The 20,404-nt window shown below is 54.1% G+C and overlaps 2 protein-coding genes and 1 long non-coding RNA gene across 25 annotated transcripts in view; 1 reads left to right on the forward strand and 2 right to left on the reverse strand.

The window, feature by feature from the left end:
* The window catches only part of PLXNB1 (plexin B1), a 28,958-nt gene extending 22,301 nt beyond the window's left edge, over positions 1-6,657 (reverse strand). For 4 of the 21 annotated variants that reach the window (XM_060109202.1, XM_060109205.1, XM_060109201.1 and 1 more), the window contains exons 1-2: positions 6,508-6,657; positions 6,275-6,387 (exon numbers count right to left, since the gene is read on the reverse strand). In XM_060109202.1, the coding sequence (XP_059965185.1) occupies positions 6,275-6,387; positions 6,508-6,602 (208 nt within the window). In that variant the 5' untranslated portion in view covers positions 6,603-6,657. The other 17 variants (XM_060109219.1, XM_060109213.1, XM_060109203.1 and 14 more) reach the window with 10 other exon arrangements.
* Positions 6,658-6,733: 76 nt separating this feature from the next.
* Positions 6,734-14,946, reverse strand: CCDC51 (coiled-coil domain containing 51). Of its 3 annotated transcripts, none has more exons than XM_060110989.1 (5): positions 14,725-14,946; positions 14,330-14,387; positions 9,458-9,777; positions 8,247-8,411; positions 6,734-7,694 (listed from the first exon to the last, which is right to left on the reverse strand). In XM_060110989.1, the coding sequence occupies exons 3-5, from the start codon at positions 9,767-9,769 to the stop codon at positions 6,939-6,941; spliced, it is 1,233 nt and encodes a 410-aa protein (XP_059966972.1). In that variant the 5' UTR covers positions 9,770-9,777; positions 14,330-14,387; positions 14,725-14,946; the 3' UTR covers positions 6,734-6,938. The 3 variants fall into 3 exon arrangements, with proteins under 3 accessions (XP_059966972.1, XP_059966974.1, XP_059966973.1); XM_060110991.1 differs by having other exon boundaries at positions 9,458-9,656; positions 14,725-14,945; XM_060110990.1 differs by lacking the exon at positions 14,330-14,387.
* On the forward strand, positions 14,853-17,007 carry LOC132497636 (uncharacterized). Its single transcript, XR_009533623.1, has 4 exons — positions 14,853-14,959; positions 15,069-15,124; positions 15,207-15,294; positions 16,790-17,007. It is a non-coding gene; the product is annotated as an uncharacterized LOC132497636 (long non-coding RNA).
* The last annotated feature ends 3,397 nt before the right edge of the window (positions 17,008-20,404 follow it).

The raw sequence follows: 20,404 nt of genomic DNA on the forward strand, positions 1-20,404 counted from the left end.
GTCAGGCCCCCACTTTAGTCCTGTGCCCACTGCAGCCCGTTCTCGGCACTCTCCCATCCTCACCCTCTGCCCAAACTCTGCCCTATCAGGGTACCCTGGTACATACCCTCCACACAGGCCCAGGGCTAGCCTAGCCCAAAACCATCACCAGCACATAAGCAGACACATGCTCGCACACACCAAGAAGCATACATACCACCCACCCTGGATGCACACACCCACACACAAACACATGGGTGCGAGCACACACACAGATGCATGCACATACAGCCTGTGCATACCGCACGGAGACACATACCCAGAAACACAGGCAAACGTCCCACACAGACACGCTACCCACCTGCACAAAGACACGTCCACAGAGAAAAACTCTTTACACAAAGAAACATGCACTCCACACAGGCACATCACATGCACCCACCCACCCAAGACATACACACCACCACCCACTTTCAGACCCCACACACACAGACTCACGCACACTTCCCTGGTTTGGGCCCTAAGTCCTAGAGGGCTGCAGAAGCCAGGCCATCTCTTGCTATCTCCTCTCCTGCAGGTCAGAGCAGAGCAGGGCTGGAGGGTGGGGGGCAGAGGGGGTTGTCCTAAAGGAAGTCACCATACTAGATGTGCCCCACATCCCCAGGACCTTTGCAGACCTTGAGTGCCTGCTCTCCTCACAGACCCCTCCTTGCAGGCTCCACCTGAAGCCAGGTGAGACCAGCCACCTCTCCCAGACCTGGATGGTCTCCAGCCAGGAGCACCAAGATTGGTAAAGCGCAGGGGACAGGCCATGCATCCCAAGCTGAGACACTTCCCCTACTTGCCTGTGCCCAGGCGGCATGGCCCAGCCCCTCCCACTACCCAGCTGCCAGTCTGCCTGTTCACTCTGTTCGCAGAGCTTCCCAGGGTCCAGGTTGGCTCCTTCCAGCCAAGGCTCCCGGCAGGGTGCTCCTGAGGCTGGCCCAGAGTGAGCAGGGCTGGGCGTAAGGCTTGGAGGAGGGTCCAGCAGCCTGGTGGAAGCAGAGTACTGTGGCCACGGCCTGGCTGGGCAGTGCTCCCAAAATAGCTTGGGGGTTTCCATTTTTAGTGTGCAGAGAACAGGGCAGCTCTATGGGAGCAGGAACAAGGCAGCCTCTGTTTGCCACTGAGGGGGTAGGAGGAGGGGGCCGGCAGGGAGAGTCGTGAACCCGGCGAGAAGCCCAGGACTGTGGCAAGGCCAGGCTTCCCAGGAGCCCCCCACCTTGTTTCCAAGGGATGGGGGGAGAAAGTTTCTTCCTCTGGGAAGACAGAGTCTGCCTGAGGATGGGCAGAGGCCATCTCCCATGCTCAGCCACTGCTCAGTCCCTCCTACCACCTCCCGCCTAGGGATGCGCCTTGGGCAGAGGGTCTGACCCATCATTCGCTTACAAACATTTGCTCAGCGCCTACTTCAAGCCAAAGTTCTCCAGCCCTCAAGGGGCAGCAACCAGGACAATCCCTAAATGTAAAATCACAGCTGGGTCGAGAGGCCCACAGGAAGCGGATGGGCAGGATCAGAACAGCTCCTGGCAAGGCCACATAGGATACTGGAGGCCGACTCACGCTGGGAAAAGTGTCAGGCTTCTTCAATCACTGCCACAGGGCCGAGCAACCCTCGCCCTTCCCCACATACCATGGGTAGGAGGAGGACAAAAAGAAGAAGGGCACATATTTCACTTAACCTCTGCCACCGGCCATAGGGCAGCTCCCAGCCCCTCCAACTTACCCCCTCCCACCTCAGGGGAACTTCAAGCGATGTATCGGAGTACATCCCTCCTTCCAGAGTTTTTGGGGCACCCCAGTGCCTGGAGTATAAAGGTCAAGCCCTCCAGTCCACATGTTCTCCTGTGCGATCCATGCCAGCGCTCCCCCGCACATGCTCTTCGTTCCTGCCAGCCTGAACTGCAGGCTGTTTCACACTCCTCCGTGCCCACTCCCTCTCTATCCCATGAACTCTGGTGCCCAACCATCACCTCCCAGGGAAGCCTTCCCTGTCCCCCCAGGCTCCTGAGGAGCCCACTGCACGTGGCCGGTGGACATCCCCAGCCACCACCCTGGTGTATATTGCAGCTCTGCCTTGGGCTCTCTAAGCTTCAGGTTTCCCATCTGGAGAATGGGAGGCGGGACTGCTCTGACCATTAAACGTCATATGGTATGTGCCTGGCATTAGAGGCACCAACCAAGGCCACTCTTCTCCTTGTTCCACGCTCCCACTCTTGAAGCTCCTTAAAGGCAGGGAATGTGACTTTTGATTCAGAGGCCCCAGTAACCAGGACAGACGTTAGCACAGAGCAGGTGCTCCCTACATGTTGAAAGAACCCTCATTTCACAGCCAAGAAAACCCAGCCAACAGTGGAGATATGGAGCCCACAACCCTCTCCAAGCCACTTGGCTTCTTGAAGGACGACACAGGGTCAGCCCCACTTTTATTAATGACCAGGCCAGAGCAGACTGAAAAGGCTGGTTTGGAGCTGGGCCTCAGGTCCCCAACTTACACAGCTAGGATCTCTTGCCCACTCCCCAGATCTCAAACCCCAGCCAGGGTCACAGCCAAAGCCTAGCTCTTCTGGGCCCACCTTTCTCTGGACCGCTTCAGCAGGGCCCAAGGCTGCCTAACTTCTGTCTGCAAAGAGCAAGCACCTCTCCCCGCCCTCCTGAGGCTGTCCTCACCAACCAAGAGGGCTTATAAACTCTGCCCTTCAAACTGGGAGAGGGTTCATATCCCAGCCCTCATTTACCGAGTCGCGGGGATTAGTGGGAAACCGGCCTTTCCTTTCTGCCCTCGCTCTGCTCCCAGGGTCCACCCAAGAGAAGTTACTAATTGACAGCGCAGGAGTGCACAGTGCTTACCCTGTTGTTTGTGTTGAGGTGGGGTGGGAGTGAGGGTCCACCATTTACCGGTGAGGACTCAAGGAGTGCTCATCAATCACCCACCGTCCGTATACGGCGGGTGGGGGGCTGGGGCTTCCCCTCTGGGGGTGCGTGGCAGGGGGATCACAGGCTGCCTTTTGTCAGTCGCGCCGAGCGCAGCCTGGAAGGGCTGTTACTACGAAGGGGAAGCCTCGACCTCCCCGTCAACTCTTCCCCGACCCTCCTCCCTCCTCCCCGACCAGGGCAAGGACCCCACCAGTGGTCCTGGGAGGGCGGGGAAGAGGCCGGCCGGTCCCGGGCTGAGGCGGCGGCGGCGGCGGCGTTGGCGAGGAGGGGGCGCGGAGGAGCAGCTCCACCTCCTCTGTCTCCCAATCGCGTTACAGGCGGAGCCGCCAGAGTTTCCCTTCGCGCGGAGAAGTATGGTCCCAACTCTCAGGACCGAAGCCGACCACCACTCACACGGGCTGCCCGGGCTCGGCGGCATCGAAGCTCCAGGCCCTTCCATCCCGAGGATGCGCCGCCTCGCCCCGGTCCCACCGCCCCGGCCCCGGGCCCCGCACTCACCACCCGGCCGGGCCCCGCAGGACTAGCACGCCGAGGCGGGCGCCGGCCGTTCCGGGCTCGAGATCTGCGCGCGCGGCGGCGGCGGCGGCCTCCCCAAACCGCCCCCCCCACCGCCGGAGGTGGGTCTGGCGGAGCCGCAGCTGTTACCCGGAGACCGAGGGGCGGAAAACTGCGGCCGCTGCCCGCCCCTCCCGCCGCGGCGCTGCCACCGCTGGGAACAAAGGAGACAAAGCCGCGTCGGCCGGGCCCGGCTCCGCTCCTTACCCCCCCTCGCCCGCCGGGCCGCCCTCCCCCCACCCGCCGCCCAGGCCAGGCCGGAAGCAGCCGGGAGAGCCAGGCGCGCGGCCCCGAGCCGCCCGGGACCCCGCATTCCAGCCCGCCCGGCTCTGCACTTGCCGAGGGCGGGGGACTACACCCCTCCTTCGCGGGGTCGGGGAGGGTGGGCGGCGGGGGCGGGCTGCAACACGGCGGTAGCCAGGGCAACGCGGACGACGGCGGGAGGAGGGTGAGGAGCGGGAGCCCCAAGGACCGGCTGCCCCACCCCGCCCAGTCCCGCCGGGCCTCACCTGCGCGCCGCGCTGGAACCGGAATTGGGAGCCCTCCGGGATGGGAGGTGCCGGACCGGGGGTCGCGCGCTGCACCCCAGGTGTGGTGGTACTGCGCCCCGGCCTCTGCCTGTCTACCAGCCTGCCAGCGCCGGGTGGGACCCACCCCCCTCACCTGCCCCGCCTGTTTGCTAACCACCACCCACGCTGTGCGGCGCCGCGAGCTCCCTCTTACCTGTTCAATACCTGGCTCCTGTGGTCGTCCTCCTCCAACTTGGAACTCCTAGGCGCCTTGTTTCTCCCCCCCGCACCAGGACTCCCAAACAGCCGGCCTCTCCTTCCGGCCCCCACCTCTGGCTGTGCGGGAAGAGCGCAGGCTGTGGGGTTGGGCCTGGGCTTGCGCCATCACTAAGCCAAGTAACCTGACCCCTGCCCCCCAAACACACACGCCTATTTGCTGACCGCCAAGTGGAGGTGATACCACACCTAGCCCGGCTGTTAAAGGAGGGCACACCGCTGCAAAAGTGCACAAGCAAGGGCACATTTCCTTCCAGACCTGTACCTGGGCCCGCCCCAAGCTGAAAAGCCTTGGGCAAGTCTGGACTCCCTCACCTGCAAATGCTTGGGCCTTCCAAGGGAGGAACACTTGGGTTCTCTCCTGAGGCCCAGGTGTGCCCTCTGCTGGGCCCTTCACACCTTGCCCTGCCCACTGCAAAAACTCAGGAGCCAGGACCTAGCCCATCCTATTAGGACTTCTGGAGAGCTTTGGCTCATGGCCATTGGGACAGCCTCTTGGGAGGCAAAATTAGTCACACAGAGATCACTCTGGAAGCCCCCAGAGCCTCCACAGGCTTGGGGGAGCCTCAATCAGAAGGTTCTGGTCATCCACACTGGCTGCTGTCAGAAGAGCTAAATCACAGGCACCCTCTTCCCACCTGCCACCCATCAAGAGTCTCATCATTCTCATATACCCGACTCTGCCTTCCAAATTCTCCCTCCCCAACTCCTCGGCTCGCTCCCCTCCCTCCACCCTCTCTTCCAACACCTGGGTCCAGGACTCAGCACCTTGTCCGCACCAGGATGGCACCCCTTCCCTGGTTCCCTCATTCCTGGCCTCTGGACATCAGAGTGGCCCTCTGGGTCCTCCACTTCATTCTCTAACTTTATGCTCCACAACTCCCCAACACCCATCACCACCTCAGCCAAGCTGGTGTGCCTCAAGGCCCTCACCCACCTTGCCTCTCCTGGCTGTGCAGCTTGTGGGGGGGGCCCCTCCATGTGCCTGGAATCCTCTCTCCCCAGACCCATTCACTCAAGTGCACACCCTTTAGGACCTACGCCACCCCAGAGGGGGACCTAGGACTTCCAAACCCCACAACACCCCTCACCTATACACAGACAAGTCACCTCCTACCCATCAGGAGGGTGAACATCCCAAGTGCAGAGGTCATTTCATCCCACGCCCTCCTGGGGAATCCATTACAAAAAGAAAACAATGCCGTGGACAGAGTGACCAAATGATCAAGGGACCAGGGGCTCAGAGGTTCACATCACCCATGGGGCCACCTGGGCCATGCCTACTGCCCAGGCCTGAGCACAGGCTCCCAAAAGGGAGGGCATCTCATGGAAGCACTTCTGGCTCCACAGGCCTCTGCTGTGAGTCAGCTCTGCCCAGCCCACGGAAGCCCCTACCTGCAGACCGTGCACACAACCTCAGTGCACCCTGAAAGGAGGGTGGGTTCCCCAGACCCACAGTGCAAGCCGAGTGCCTCCCCACTGCTCCTGTTTAGTCAAGGACACACAAGGCCACCCATGGCCATTTATCCCAGGAGGTCAAAGGTTGCTGTTCTCCACTGAAAAGGAAGAGGTAAAGGGTTCTCATGGCCGTCTGCCTCCATGCCCCCCCAACTGCACCTCCCACCACCTCTGGGAGGTCCCTCCCCATCACTGCCTCACCATTCACACTGCTGGTGGGCTGAGCTCTGCCCAAGGCTGTAGAGGTCATCCCTAGGCTGTGTGTGGGATGACACCAGCCCGAGTGGTGCTGCCCAAAGCATTCTCTGCACCAGGAAACCAGACTGGCCGTCAATCCCTGTAATTATGTCCCCAGCAATATTTACCAACCATTCCCCCAATCTCTCTTCCCTGCTCTCCTCTGATCATTCCTCCAGTGTTAGAAACAGGAAGTTCTCCCCAACATGGCAGAGAAAGTGATCGAGAAGAGGGGCAGTAACCATGGTCACCAATGGGTGGGAAGCAGGCTAGGTTTTACTCACTGGAAATCATGGGCCACGTGACACAGGAGAGCTGGGCAAGTGGAGGACAGGCCAGGAAATCCAAAATGAAAATCCAGGCCTCAAGCGGTAAGTACATCCAAAATGATCCTGAACTGTGGGCAAGACCAAGAGATGAGAGAGGAACTAAAAGGGGGCGATTACCCTACTTCCAGGCCAACCCTCGAGTCCCAAATCTCAATTTTCAATGGACAAAACTCAGTCTAACAAATTACTTTAAATAGGGCTTCCCTGGTGGCACAATGGTTGAGAATCCCCCTGCCGATGCAGGGCACACGGGTTCGTGCCCCGGTCCGGGAAGATCCCACATGCCACGGAGCGGCTGGGCCCGTGAGCCATGGCCGCTGAGCCTGCGTGTCCGGAGCCTGTGCTCCGCAACGGGAGAGGCCACAAGAGTGAGAGGTCTGCGTACCGAAAAAAAAAAAAAAAATTACTTTAAGACAAACTTAAAGACAGTTTAATTGGACATTAGCACAAATTTTCGATAGTTAATGTAAATGAGTGTTGCCTAAAAAGCAAAGTATGTCTGCTGGTGAGCCACAGACTCAGGCTGAGGTTGAGTGCACCCCTGAAGGCTCACTTCATTGCTTCATTCTCTAACTAAATCCACATCCATACCTCCTCCCTCTGGAGGTGGGTCCAGGGGCTAGCTGGCCCTGAACAGCATATACAGCACAGGCAGGATGGCCACAAATGTCATGCAGGTGACCAATGTGCCATAGATGGTGTTCCTGTTGACCTGGGCTTCTAGCCTCTGCTCCATGTCCGACAGCCCCAAGATCATGGTCCCCTGTTCCAGCAAGGACCCAGACAGGGCCCCATCTGCCGGCTCCACCAGGCCTGGGTGCGCTGCAGCCTTTGCAAGCTGAAGCACCCCAGCCACTTGGCTCAAAGTCTCTTCCAGGCCATCAAGCTGCTCTCGTAAACCCTCTAGACATGAATGGACCTGCCTGGAATGGCTGAGCTGCTCTCTCAAGGCAGCTGAAAGGACATCTGTGTCTCTGTCTCGGGTGGGGGAAGTACCTGCCTGGGACAAAGAGCTCTGCCCAGGCCCAGCTTGCACCAGGCCCCTCAGGTCTGCCATGAGGTCATGGAGGTCCCTCTGCTGGAGGGAGTAGCTGGACGCCTGTTCTCGGATGGCTTCCTGGAGGCTCACAGGCCCCTTCTGAGCCTCCAGAAGCAAGACCTTCAGCTCCTGTAGCCGCACACGGTTCACGTAGGTGGAGCCAGCCACACCAATCAAGGCCCCCAGGACTGACCCAATGAGGGACCAGTTCTTGGTCCTCTCAGCCCGAGTGCGCTCCTTCTCATGACTTTCCCGCACAGCTGCAGAGAAGAGGGAGAATTTCTCTCGCTCGGAGTCTTCGGCACGCAGATAGGTCATACGAAGCCTCTTCTCCTCCTGCAGAAGCAAAGCTGTCATATAGCAGCAACCTGGCCCAGCAGCCGCTAGCAGATGTCCCACTACCATGTCCCTGGGGCTCAGCTTCACGCCTGGCACACATTACATGTTCCATAAACACGCTGAATGAGTAAAGGATGAGTAATGGTAGCATAAGCCTGGTTAGGAGGGAGGAGAAAAGGAACTGGGGGTGGTCAAGGTGAGTGGCACAATCCTCCCCAAGTGGTCTTGGGTCTGGCCAGACATGCAGTGGTGTCTACAGAATGTGTCTAACAGAAGGGAAGTGTCCGGCGCTCTCTGGGCCAGACCCCTGCATGGTGCTCCCTCCTCAGTAATCTGGGGTCCAGATTATACAGTCCTGGACCACTGATCCCAGTATTCCAGGAGGAAGTGTGTGGAGAAGCTCTGGAAGCCTGGGGCCCAGTCCCTCCACAGAGGCTTCTGGTTTACCTCCTCACCAGGTGTCTGACCCTCTAACTAGTCAGGGCTCCCACCTCGCCCCTCCATGACCTGCCAGGCTAGGGTCCCTCTCCAGATGAGGAAGGTGCCTACCTGCAACATCCTGTGCTCCAGAGTAGCCAGTTCCAGGTACTGGTTATCGTCTCTGGAGATGCGGTCCAAGCGGTCCCTCACCTCCTTCAGCTTGGCCTGCTGACCTTCCAAGTCCTCCCGAGCCTCCCGGACAAGCCCTCGAGCCACCATGAACACTTTCTCTGCCTGCAGAGAGAACAACAGAGGCCATTTGCCCCTTCTCTCCATGCCCACACAGCCTCGGCTCCATTCCCAACCAGACTGGGCTGAGAAGAGGTCAGTGGGGTGTCAGTACAAAGGGTGGAAAGAGAGTCCCTCAGACACATAATCCTGGCTCACCCAGTGGTCCTCAAAGTGTAGCCCCGGGCCCTGCCCATCAGAACCACCGGATTTGTCCATTTAAGTGGAAATAACATGCCCCTGAGAAACCTGAAAATAGCTAAAGATGCATACAATCTGTGTCCACCAAACCCAGCTGACTCTAATCTGACAAAACAGAGCAAGGACCTTATGTTCTTAATCGGCTTCACGTGTGTTACCTTAGCCACAACCTCCCAACGACGCCAAACGCCATGACAGGCATTGCCCTGGCCTCCATTCAAGAGACGGAGAAACCCCGCCTCAGCCAAAGTGATGGCCTCCAAGGGGAGAGACAGCATTGTGCCTCAAAACCTCCGGCTAAACCCCAGGTTCTTCCCACCCCACTACACTGGTCTGCGCCTAGGTGGGAGAGGGAACAGAGATGGGGGAACACATTTCCACTGCCACAAAGGACTTGACAACCAGAGGCAGCTCTTCCTACCACACAGTCTGATGTTCCCCAGTGCCTCTACTTTCACGAGGGATGCTTTAATCACACATGGGGCTTTAAGGACACTGTAATGCAGCAACCCTCCAGGTAACTCTCACCACCAACCCCCAAGCAGTCAATGAAGGAAGTGTTTGCTGTCCTCACAGAAACGATGTTAATGGCCCGGGACTCACTGGTACATAGCATACACAACAACTTGTTTTCATGGGGGAGAGGAGGGCCCTTCACCCCGGTAGTACCAAAGCCAGGCTGTCATGTGAGAAACGAGTCAGATCCCTCTCCTAGTGGTATGTGTTCAAGAAAAGGCAAATCTGGACATGGCCTCCCAGCACCTGTGGCTGGTAATTTACTTGTTAGGAGCCTCCAGGCCACATTGCCCAGGTCAGAGGGCAGGGCCAACCACCCCAGCTCCCCTCCTCACCTCAGTCACGTTTCCCTGGGCCTCTCGAACCTCATTGAGTCCAACAAACTCTTCATATCTGTCCCACCAAGTCTTGGCCATGGAGGATGCTCGTTGCTGAATGCTGTGCCCCAGGGCTCCTCCCAGCGCTGTGAGGCGGTGGTACAGCCCGAGGGCCACCTCCTCAGGTCTTTTCTCTCTGGGCTGGCTGGGGCCTGGGCTGCAGAGAGTCCTGGTCATAAAGAGGTCCCTTCCAGGGAGGCCTCTCCGCACCAGAACGGGAGACACACCCACGACGTGCCGCATGGCCAACGCAGGGCTGCACCCTGTCATCGGGAGATCTGTGGGGGGATGCCAGAGAGATCAGCTCACAGCCGAGAAAGGCTGGGCTTAAGTCAGATCTCAGGTCCTAGGGACAGTTCTGAACTGAACAGTTTCCATTAGAAAGTCCAAACTGCGCACCACTCTGTTGGGCCCAGAGGTGGCAGCCACCAGGGTCAGGCTTCAGCAGGTGCCCCCGGACAATGGAGCATGTCAGGGAAGAGCATATTTAGGAGCTCAGGCTTTCCATCTCTTTCCATGACGCCACATGAACCAGATCCTCCCATTCCACCCACGTTCCCACAACCCCAGGTCTCTGTTGTGATCTGTATGAGAATCCTGGTGTCCCGTTTTCTGATAATCTCAAAGAAAATTCTTAAACCTGCATTGTGTCCATTCTAACAGAGCCCCACAGAGATTCACAAAGACTCCTAGGGAAACTGTGGAACTGACTGAGGGGATTTGGGGGAAAGATTTCTATAAATGACTATCAAAACCACCTTCCCAGACTCCCTGAGGGCTGCCTCAACCCTGGGGAAGCAGTTTCGCTTCTGTTCTGGGACACAGGTCGTTCATATCCCAAGGCAGAAAACTCTCTCCTCAGCTCTCCTCTGAAAAGACAATTCCAGGGGAAAACAAAGCAAAACAAAACAACCCAGATTTCTTCATAGAGGACAGCTTTTTTAGGTTCACACCAACTTTCCTTCTGCCCTTCAAGCCCAGACATTCCTGGTGACCAACTCCCAGTCTCACATTTCTCACTTTCCGTAAGCTTTCTTCCTTCTTTCCAACCTCAGTAACTGCCCAACAGGTTAAGTTTCTTTCTTCTTTCCCTTTTCAACCTTGCTTTGATGTTTGGGCCCCAACAATCCTACTTCTCTGTTACCTGAACAGCACAGGGAGTCTCCCATTATCCAGTCAGGCCTTGCCTGAGCCCAGGAGCAGCAGTGAATTCCGAGGACCCCAAAGAGAGGGCCAGGTGACCCATGCTCCCGGGGCAAACCTGGGCCAGAGCACCCTGGTCTGGCCAAACCAACCCTGCCCCAAGTACTGACTCTGGCTGTCAGAGTGACACCTGGTAGCCAAAAGACCAGGCCAGAGAGAGAGAGAGGTAAGCAAAGGGAGCGGGGGACAGGAAGACAGACTAGAAGAGCTCCAGTTACAAAGAAAGGACCTCCCTGATGTAAGGCGATGAGCATCCCAGCCTCCTCCCCACGGTGCCATGCTTGGAGAAGCTCAGACCCTCTTGAAAACAAAGTTGCTTGGGTAGGGGCATGCCTCCTGGCAAAAGCCTTGAGCTGAGCGCCACAGAAGGGGACATCTCTGTGACAGTGGTTCCAAGCTGGTGCTGCACCCAAACCCCTGTGCCCCTTGCCTAAGGCCCAAGGGAGCACACGCCACCCATGGCCCAGCAGTCAGGCCAGCCTCCTAGGCCTCAAGGCCAGTGACCACTGCACACAAGCTGTGGCCTCACAGCAATCCTGCAGGTGTACCTCTCATCAAAGCAGAGCACCTGCCCTCCTCAGCAACGCTCAGCAGAAAGGTGTCCCCTTGCCCATCACTACTTCTTCAGCCCTCTTCTCTCTTGATCCCACTCGACCACCAAGGTTGCTCTCCTGAAGCCCTGCAAAACTTCCACCTTGTCAGATCCAGCAGGTGCTACTCAGATTTCTTCTCCAATACCTCTGCAGCTTTCAACACCGTCTCATTTTGAAATCACCACCCCCCTCAGATTCCTCCGACCTTCTCAGCCTCCTTTCCTGGCTCCTCCTCTATCAGCAGCCCAATCTTGGACCCCAGGAAGGTCATTCATCCCTGGCACAGAAGACAGCTACAGCCTCCTATGCAGTCATGGCTTCCTCCCCTGCCCCTCACAGCCGTTCTTCACGTGGCAAACAGAGGCTCTGTTACCTCCTAAGTCAGATTACATCCCTCGGTGCAAAACCCCCTGACAGCTCCCCTGTCACCTGGCATGCACACCAGTCCTGCCATTGGCCAACAAGCCCCGGTCCTCTCAGCCCTCATCCCCTTCCTTCTCTCCATCCCCGTACGTACTCCACTCCAGCATCCTCACCACGCTAAGCACAATCCTGCCACAGGGTCTGTGCCCTGCCATGTCCTCTGCCTGGACCGCTCTTCCTCCACAAGTCCAGTCATCTCACAATTACGTCCTTGTTCATATATCACCTCTTGATAAGGCCTTTCCTGACCACTCCCTCCTTGACCACCTTACCTGCTTTCTTTTCCTCCATCAGACACACATATTGCCTTCTTCATGTATTGCCTCGCCCCTCCCTAGAACATAAGCTTGGAGACAGCAGAGACTTGGCTTCGTGAGGGGACACACCAATGAATCCCAAGTTGTTCCCCCACTCTAGTCCCTCCTCTCAGCCTCCCATCCAGCCTGTCTCCTGGCTCCTCCCCACTTAGATGTCTCACAGGCCCATCAACCAGCAAAGGGAAGATGCTCCTGGCACAGAGACAAAGTGGAACAGTGCTTGAAGTTGTCTAAAATCTGAAGGGTGACCTGTGCAGCAGAGAGGAGAGTGGGTGGAGAGGCTGGACAGGTGGACAGAGGCCAAAATGAGCCCTGGGCCAAGTTCAGGACGCTGCCCCTCCACATCCATTCTCCTACTCCATCCAGATGACTATCTCCTACCAACTGCCCTTTTCACAAACCTCCATCACCAGTACCTCATCCTTACTTGTATAGCTGATGGTTTGCTTCATTTTTCACCAAGAAAATATTTTAAAATTGGAAGAGAACTTCCATAAACTCCTACCACACCTTCCCACCTGCCAGTGTCTGTCTCATCCCCACCTTCTCTTGTTCCTCAGGATGAATAATTCCTGCTCTAGGAAAGGCCAAGCTGTGCCCCAGGTCCCATATCCTCTCCCCTCCTCAGACACTGGTCCCATATCCTCTCCCCTCCTCAGGCACTCATTGATTTGACACCCCCTCCAGCAACTGCCCAACTTCTCTGCTCCTCTTTACTCCTTGACAAAGTGCCTGCACTAGCTGTCTCCAGTTCCTCTTCTCCCATTCTCATTCAGCCCCCCTCTGTTCTGGCCTTCACACCCACCAGGCCACTTGAACTGCTCCTGTCCAGGTCATGTCCACGTGGCTAAACCCAATGATCAGTTCCATCCTCATCCTGCTTGCCTTGTCAGCAGCCTGTGCCTCGTGATAGCTCCCTCCTTCTTGAACCACCTTCTCCTCTTGGCTTCCAGTCCCCACTCCCTTCCACAACCTCTCCACACAGTGCCCCAGGGCTCTGTCCTCAGGCTCCTCTCTTATCCAGTCCTATGGCTTGAAAAATCATCTACAAAAAAGCTCTAAACTTGATTGTAGGGATAGCTGCACAACACTGTAAATATACTAAAACCACTGAATGGTATACATTAAGTAGATGAATTGTGTGGTATGTAAATCATATCTCAATAAAGCTATTACTAAAAAACAAACAGAATTCTCTGGCAGTCCAGTGGTTAAGACTTGGCGCTTTCACTGCCAGGGCCGGGTTCAATCCCTGGTAAGGGAACTAAGATCCTGCAAGCCACGTGGCGTGGCCAAAAATAAATAAAACCCAAACAAACTATAATCGGACCTCTCCAGCCCACACCTCTCCTCTGAATTCCAGGCTCATTTATCGAACTGCTCACTCCATGTCTCTGCTTGGAAGGCTGATGGGGATCTTATCTTCCTCTCCCAAACTTGCCTTTCCCACAGCCTTCTCCATCTTGGTTGATGGAAACCAGTCAGGCCCAAACTCTCATATCATCCCTGACTCTGCTTTCTCTCCCTCCTCACATCCAATCCATTAACAAATGCCACCTCCACCTCTGAAACTAAATCCAGAATCCCTCTTCCTCTTGCCCCTGCCACTGTTATCACCTGGTCCCAACGACCGATATCTTTTGTCTGGATTATCCTAAGAGCCTCTGACAGGTCTCCCTGCTTCTACTCTAGCCCCTACTGTCAACAGAGCAGGCAGTGGTGCTTTCAAAACACGGTCAGACCATGTCTCTCTCTGCTCAAAGCCTGCAACGGTTCCCCATTTCTCTCAAGGTAAAAGCCAAAATCCTTTCCATGACCTACAGGGCATCCACCTCCTGGCTCTCATTCTTCTCTCCTCTCACCAGTCTCCTTTTCCTCACTCTGCTCCAGTCACATGGACCTTTTCCCCTGGTTTTTTTGAGATAAAATTGACACACAACATTGTAAAAGTTTAAGGTGTACAATGTGATGACTTGACAAATGTATACACTGCTAAATGTTTACCATAACAAAGTTAGCTAACATATCTTTCACTTCATATAATTCCCATATAATTCCCAGCTTCTTTATGTTGCTGGAACATGCTAGGCTATTCCCACCTCAGGGGCTTCACACCACCTGTTTGCTATCTGTACTGCTTGCTCCCTTCTCTTTTTCAAGTCCTGCTCAAATGTCATAGCTGTCCACTCCCACCCCAGGACGCCTTAACCACTTTCTCTGCTTTATTTTTCCCCAGGCACATATCACATGACCCGTGGTATGCATTTCACTTATTTACTTATAGTCTCACCCACCAGAACGGCAGCTCTGCCGGGGCAGGCACTGTTTTGTTCACTGCTGCATCCTCAGTGCCTAAAATACACACATATAGCACACACTCAACAAAAATGTAGTGGATGAATTTGCAAAATATCGCACCCCGGGCTCTATTATAAAACCCCAACTCCTTCCGGTGGCCTCCAAAGCTCTAGAACCAGGTGGTCTAGCCCCCGCCCGTTTCTGCTGCCTCCCTCGCAACTCCCACCAGCCACACTGTAAGGAATGCGCCGAGCTTCAAGGCCTTTGCACAAGCCCTTCCCTCTACTTGCAGTCCTTTCCCCGTGCACGGTCCCATGCTTAGCGCTTGCGGTTAAAAACCGCTCGCGGCTTCTGGATCCTCCCCGGGCAGGACACCCCACCTCCCCAGTACCTGGTGGGCTTTGCGCCGGAGCCGCAACCCCAAAGGTGCGCCAGTCACTCAGTTGATCTCTGACCCTTTAGTGCCCGCCTCCGGACCGCTTCCGGCAGCGGGAGCGCAACTTCCGAACCAGGAGCCAATCTGCGGGCCCGCATGGAGGTATAGGCTCAGTGGGTGGGACGGGGAGCTCCGCATCCGGTGGCAGGGTCCGGGGAAGGGGCGGCAGGCGCCATGTCTGGCCGTGAAGGTAAGTGTGCGGGGACGATGGGGTGGGGTGGGGTGGGGTGGGGTGGGGCGGGGCGGAGAGGGACGGGACCCGGCGGGGGCCAGGCTGAGCGTGCTCGTGTCGCACGCAGGTGGCAAGAAGAAGCCCCTGAAGCAGCCCAAGAAGCAAGCCAAGGAGATGGACGAGGTGAGGGCTGGCGCAGAGGCGTGGGCGGGCGCGGAGGGTCTGAGAAATCCGCCGGGAGTGAACCCGCTCTCCCTCTCCGTAGGAAGATAAAGCATTCAAGCAGAAACAGAAGGAGGAGCAAAGGAAACTCGAGGAGCTAAAAGCGAAGGCCGCGGGGAAAGGCCCCCTGGGTAAGTGAGGGCGGGTTAGAGCTCAAGCCGGACAAACGCCTGAGCATCAGTCTGGATACGGGCCCGAGCATGTCCGTGTCCTGCCTCGTTGGTGAGTTGCGAGGTCTCTGTTGCTGGTGTCCGCTGCAGTGGACGGCCCTAGCCAGGCTTGGTTTCGCAGCAGCGGGAGAGGGGGCGGGAATCAGACCCAGTATGGGCTTCTCTTGCTTAGGGAAGTGGCAGAAATGGAACTACAGAAATTTATATATCTCAGACACAAGTTGGTAAAGTTGAGTTTCCAGATATCCTCTACAGTTTCTTGCTCCAAATTCGTATTCCACATTACTGTTTGTTTCACTGCTGCTTTGTTGCTTGTAACATTTCTTAATTTACTAATCGTTAAAACTCTAGCAAAATACTTTTGCATCCTGAGTCTTTTCACTGCTGGATGCGCCTAGTCTAATGGATAAACTCCAAGTCTATTGGCATACTATTGTGCTATATGTTTTTTAACTTAATTCTCTACCATTCTGTCTCTTTTTTGCCTTTTGCCTTTGTGTAAGAGGAATTGATTACATATCAAAAGTTTTTTTAAAACCCATCAGTCATTGTACTTTGTGCTTCTTAAATCCTGTTTACATTCATCAAAATAGGATTATTTTCTCAACAGTTATCTATACCCTATTGGATCACTGAGCCACCCTAGGGACAATGAAGGCTGGGATGGTGGGAGTGTCATTCAGGGTTTCCCAAGACCTCTATTCTAGTGGGTTTGAGTCATTTTTGTGTACCCACACAGCGCTGAGATTCCTTTTTGGAATGTTGTGAGGTATCTTGCACCTTCCCGTAATCTGTGATTATGTATGGGGAGAAGGCCAACCCTTAGTGAAATCCTGTACTACTTGTTTCTTATTGAGCATCATCTACCTTTTTTTTTAAAGGTTTATTTTGTCACAGCCCTTTAGGACTTTCATTTCTATATTAGGCATACTTAATTCTATAATTGTTTGTTAAATTACCTACCATGTGCCAAATACAGTCATTTGCAAATTGGGTAAAATAAAGGTAGTGAGTAAATCAGATCCCAGGATCATAATATAGAAGGTGATATGGTGTGACATGACACTTAAGAGTATGGACTTGGAAGTCAGGCTACCCAGCTTGGAATCCTGGCTTTGTTGCATACCAGTTTATAACTTTGAACAACACCTAACACTGAGACTTTGTTATCGGTAAAATGGGTTGATAGGGGATGAGGATTAAGTGAGCCAGTCTGAAATACACAACACACTTGAGATCCAGACCAGTGCACAGCCATTACTCGTGCCCTGCCTCATTCTCATTCTACTTTTGCCCAGAATAGATAATACTGAGAAAGCCCTGTGCATGCTTGTGTCCAAAAAAATGCCCAGTACAAAGAGCTGGACCTTATTAGGATCCTTACCAGGCCCCTGGGTCTTCAACCATAGAACTCTCTTTTTCCCTGAATGAGACTTTTTTTTTTTTCCTTTTGCAGCCACAGGTGGAATTAAGAAATCTGGCAAAAAGTAAGCTGTTCCTTGTGCCTGAGGCAATGATGATCCTTAGTTCCATTCCTGTTTAAACATCTGGATTAAACACCTGGATTCCCTGCCATAACATCTGTTGCCACCTATAGCTAGAATGAAATGTTGTCTTGGAAACTATTGTACATTTAAGAATAAACTTTTGTAAAAAAAAAAAAAAAAATCATACAGTGGTTCATCTTGTCTTTAGTTCTTCTCAGCCATTTCTACCTTAGCTATGAGATCCGCGCGTAAACCCAGCCCAGAATCCTGCCAAAGTGTGTTCTTAAGTTCTTGTTCTATCCTGAATTCTGTACCACCTGGAATTAAACCAACTCATTTGAAATGGCTGTTGTTTTCTGGGTGGCTGTATACCCAACAGTATATATTACATGAGATTAGTGGAAGAATTTGTACTTTGGGAAGAAAATCTATCTTTCTGTTATGACATCCACATTACTGTTTGTTATAATGGGGTTGTTCATCTGTTCATGTCAGGAGTCTTGCTTGTGCAAGCCGGGCATGCACCAGTGAACAATTCCTCTTGCCAAGGAACTTCTCTTCTCTATTGTTGGAGGGGAGCAGGACAAATACATATGATATGTGTTATGAAGGGAAAAAAGACTGGAGAAAGGAGAGATTCCTAAAAGTCTGTAAGAACTAAGCTTACTCTGAAGCCCCCAGGTCTGCATTTCCACTAGGGCTTCAGAAAGGTCCTTGCTAGGTTCCCATCTCTTATACTCTACGTTCAACCCATCAGCAGAATTAAATCTGAACCCTTCATATTTACTCTTATACCACCGGACCTTCATTCTGACCCTAAAATCCCTCACCTAAATTATTGTAGTCACATCCAAATTTGTCTTCCTGCCCCTACCCTTGCTTCCATACAGTCTAATCCTTATTCAGGACCCAGAGTGATCTCTAAACCATAAAGTTACATTTTGTCTCTCCCTGGCTGAGAATTCTTCAGTGGCTTCTTAGTGCAAAAAAAACACAAGTCCCTACAATGACCAGTGAGGCACTAAGGGATCTGGATGCCACTCCCTACCCTCTGGTATCTAGCATTCACCGTCCTGATCCACAGTGGCCTACGTTCCAATCAAGCTCCTGCCTCACTGTTATAACCAACTGGAAACTCCCTTTAGAGTACTGAAATGTCACATTAGTGAGCTCTTTGCTGACTAGTGGCAGTCCCAGTGTCTCTTCTCCCTGTTTCCTTTTTCCATCCTGACATTTGTTATCTACCACTTTTGACTCCAGGAAGAGTAAATTCCTGGAGGACAGAGACCATAATGTGTGCTAAATGCATATGTATTGAAACAATTTAGAGGCACAAGTCTAGATTTCCTCTCTAGGCCCTTGATACAACTATGGGAATAATGCTAATAACACTTAGCTTTCTCTGAGAATGTGTTTTCAAAAAGGGCTCTAGAACTAGTCTGAGATTTTGCTGAGTCAAAACTGGAAAAGGTTTTGATAGATTGAAGCCTGTATTATCATTATAATGTACTTGATATTAGTAGAAAAAGAAAAACAGCCCCCTTTGCTTCTCTCCCGGAAAGTTGCACAGCCAGCAGCATCTTCTTTGGACTTTAGGGATTCCCTGTTGGACCTTGCCAGCTCGCACCCATCCCTGTGCTACTGAGAATAACCCTTCAGAGAGCCAGTGCCAGCACACCACCCCTGAGATTAAGCTACAGCTTTTATCTGGTGGAACCTAGTCAGCATTAACAAATGGAAGTATAATCCTGTCTCTTTACGGGACCAGAGTCTTGGAGCAATTAAGACAAGCATTCATCATTTGGGCAGCTGTCTGAGGGAACCTACCAATTACCTCAAAAAACTAAAGCCAGGTATTCAAGACCCTCTAGGCCCTGACAACCATCTCCCTTTTATTTACTGCCTTCACAAACATTCATAGGACACTCACAGGCCAAGTTTGGCACTGAGCATTCAAGGATGAAAAGTTTTGCCCCAGTTACTCTCCAACACCCTGTTCCTGCTAACTGTCCTGCACATGACTGCTGCCCGGTAAAATCCTGTCAGCCACTCAAGTCCAGCTTGAATCCTTGCTCCTCTCTTAAAGCCTTACCTTCTCTCTCTGCCATCGATAATTCCTACCTGGCACTTGGGTGGCGTCCATTTCAGTGTTCTTGTCTGAGTAGTCTTGGTGCCATCCTCCTTGGTAACTTTTTTTTTTATTATTATTTATTTATTTTTGGTTGCATTGGGTCTGTTGCTGTGCGCGGGCTTTCTCTAGTTGCGGCAAGCGGGGGCTACTCTTCGTTGCGGTGCACGGGCTTCTTATTGCGGTGGCTTCTCTTGTTGTGGAGCACAGGCTCTAGGTGCATGAGCTTCAGTAGTTGTGGCATGCGGGCTCAGTAGTTGTGGCTTGTGGGCTCTGTAGAGCGCAGGCTGGGCCCTATAGAGCGCAGGCTCAGTAGTTGCGGCACACGGGCTTAGTTGCTCCACGGCATGTGGGATCTTCCCGGACCAAGGCGCGAACCTGTGTCCCCTGTATTGGCAGGCAGGTTCTTAACCACTACGCCACCAGGGAAGCCCTCCTTGGTAACTCTTTTTTTTTTTTTTTTTTTTTTTTTTTTTTGCGGTACGCGGGCCTCTCACTGTCGTGGCCTCTCCCGTTGCAGAGCATAGGCTCCGGACGTGCAGGCTCCGCGGCCATAGCTCACAGGCCCAGCCGCTCCACGGCATGTGGGATCCTCCCGGACGGGGGCACGAACCCGTGTCCCCTGCATCGGCAGGCGGACTCTCAACCACTGTGCCACCAGGTAAGTCCCCTCCTTTGTAACTCTTGATAACTTCCACTCAACCTGTAGGACAGCCCAGGTGCTACTTCCAGGGGGCCTTCCTTAACTTCCTGAGTTTCATTCATTTCTAACCTATGACCGTCGCTTGGGACAAAAACACTCAAGAGCTCTCAGAGAAATGAATGAATATTAACAGCCTGAGCAGTTAGTTCCCACCCCCTCCAACACAGGCACACCATTCTCAGGATCACCCCTTCTCAGACCTTTCTTTCTCCAGACCTACCTCAAAGGTACACATTCAAAACATTTACTGTTCTCAAAGATGTGTGCTCACAACAGCTCTATTCATAACTCCTCGCCCAGTCCCACTCTCCCAGACTCCTCCCCAAGAGAGCCTTGGGGTATATGAGAAATGGGTCTGGCTGGAGAACAGCGAGCTCACAAAGACCAAACCCCTGAATGCTCCCTGACTCAATTCACATGTGCACGTGTGAAAATCAGGGCGAACTCCTCCAAGCCCAGCTGTGTACCCTAAGTGATGCCAGAGAGCGGGCGCAGAGCCACCTGCGCGGTGGGGCTGGTGAGTTAGCCCAGGTAACTCGGTTCTCTCCTCTTAGACCACCCTCCTACTGGGGTCCCAGCCATCGGCACGAAAGCGCCAGGCAGGATGGTGCCCAGAAGGGCTGGGAGCGACCGAAATCCGCAGGCGCCCAGTTGAGCACCGCGGCGCGGTCTGATTACGTCATTCATCCGCCCCCACCGACTGGCAGGTGATTGGCCTGTTGGCTCGGGGGCGTGGCCCCAGCGGCTGAGGCG

Source organism: Mesoplodon densirostris, chromosome 10 (genome assembly GCF_025265405.1).
Source record: "Mesoplodon densirostris isolate mMesDen1 chromosome 10, mMesDen1 primary haplotype, whole genome shotgun sequence".
Classification (NCBI taxonomy): domain Eukaryota; kingdom Metazoa; phylum Chordata; class Mammalia; order Artiodactyla; family Ziphiidae; genus Mesoplodon; species Mesoplodon densirostris.

Bases quoted from the DNA above. Each gene is read 5' to 3' on its own strand.
- CCDC51 (XM_060110990.1), bottom strand. From the start codon at position 9,769: ATGACAGGGTGCAGCCCTGCGTTGGCCATGCGGCACGTCGTGGGTGTG. The intron at 8,412-9,457 runs GTGAGGAGGGGA...TTCTCTCTGCAG, and splicing joins CCCAGGGAAACGTGACTGAG to GCAGAGAAAGTGTTCATGGT. The intron at 7,695-8,246 runs GTAGGCACCTTC...TTGCTTCTGCAG, and splicing joins TGGAGCACAGGATGTTGCAG to GAGGAGAAGAGGCTTCGTAT.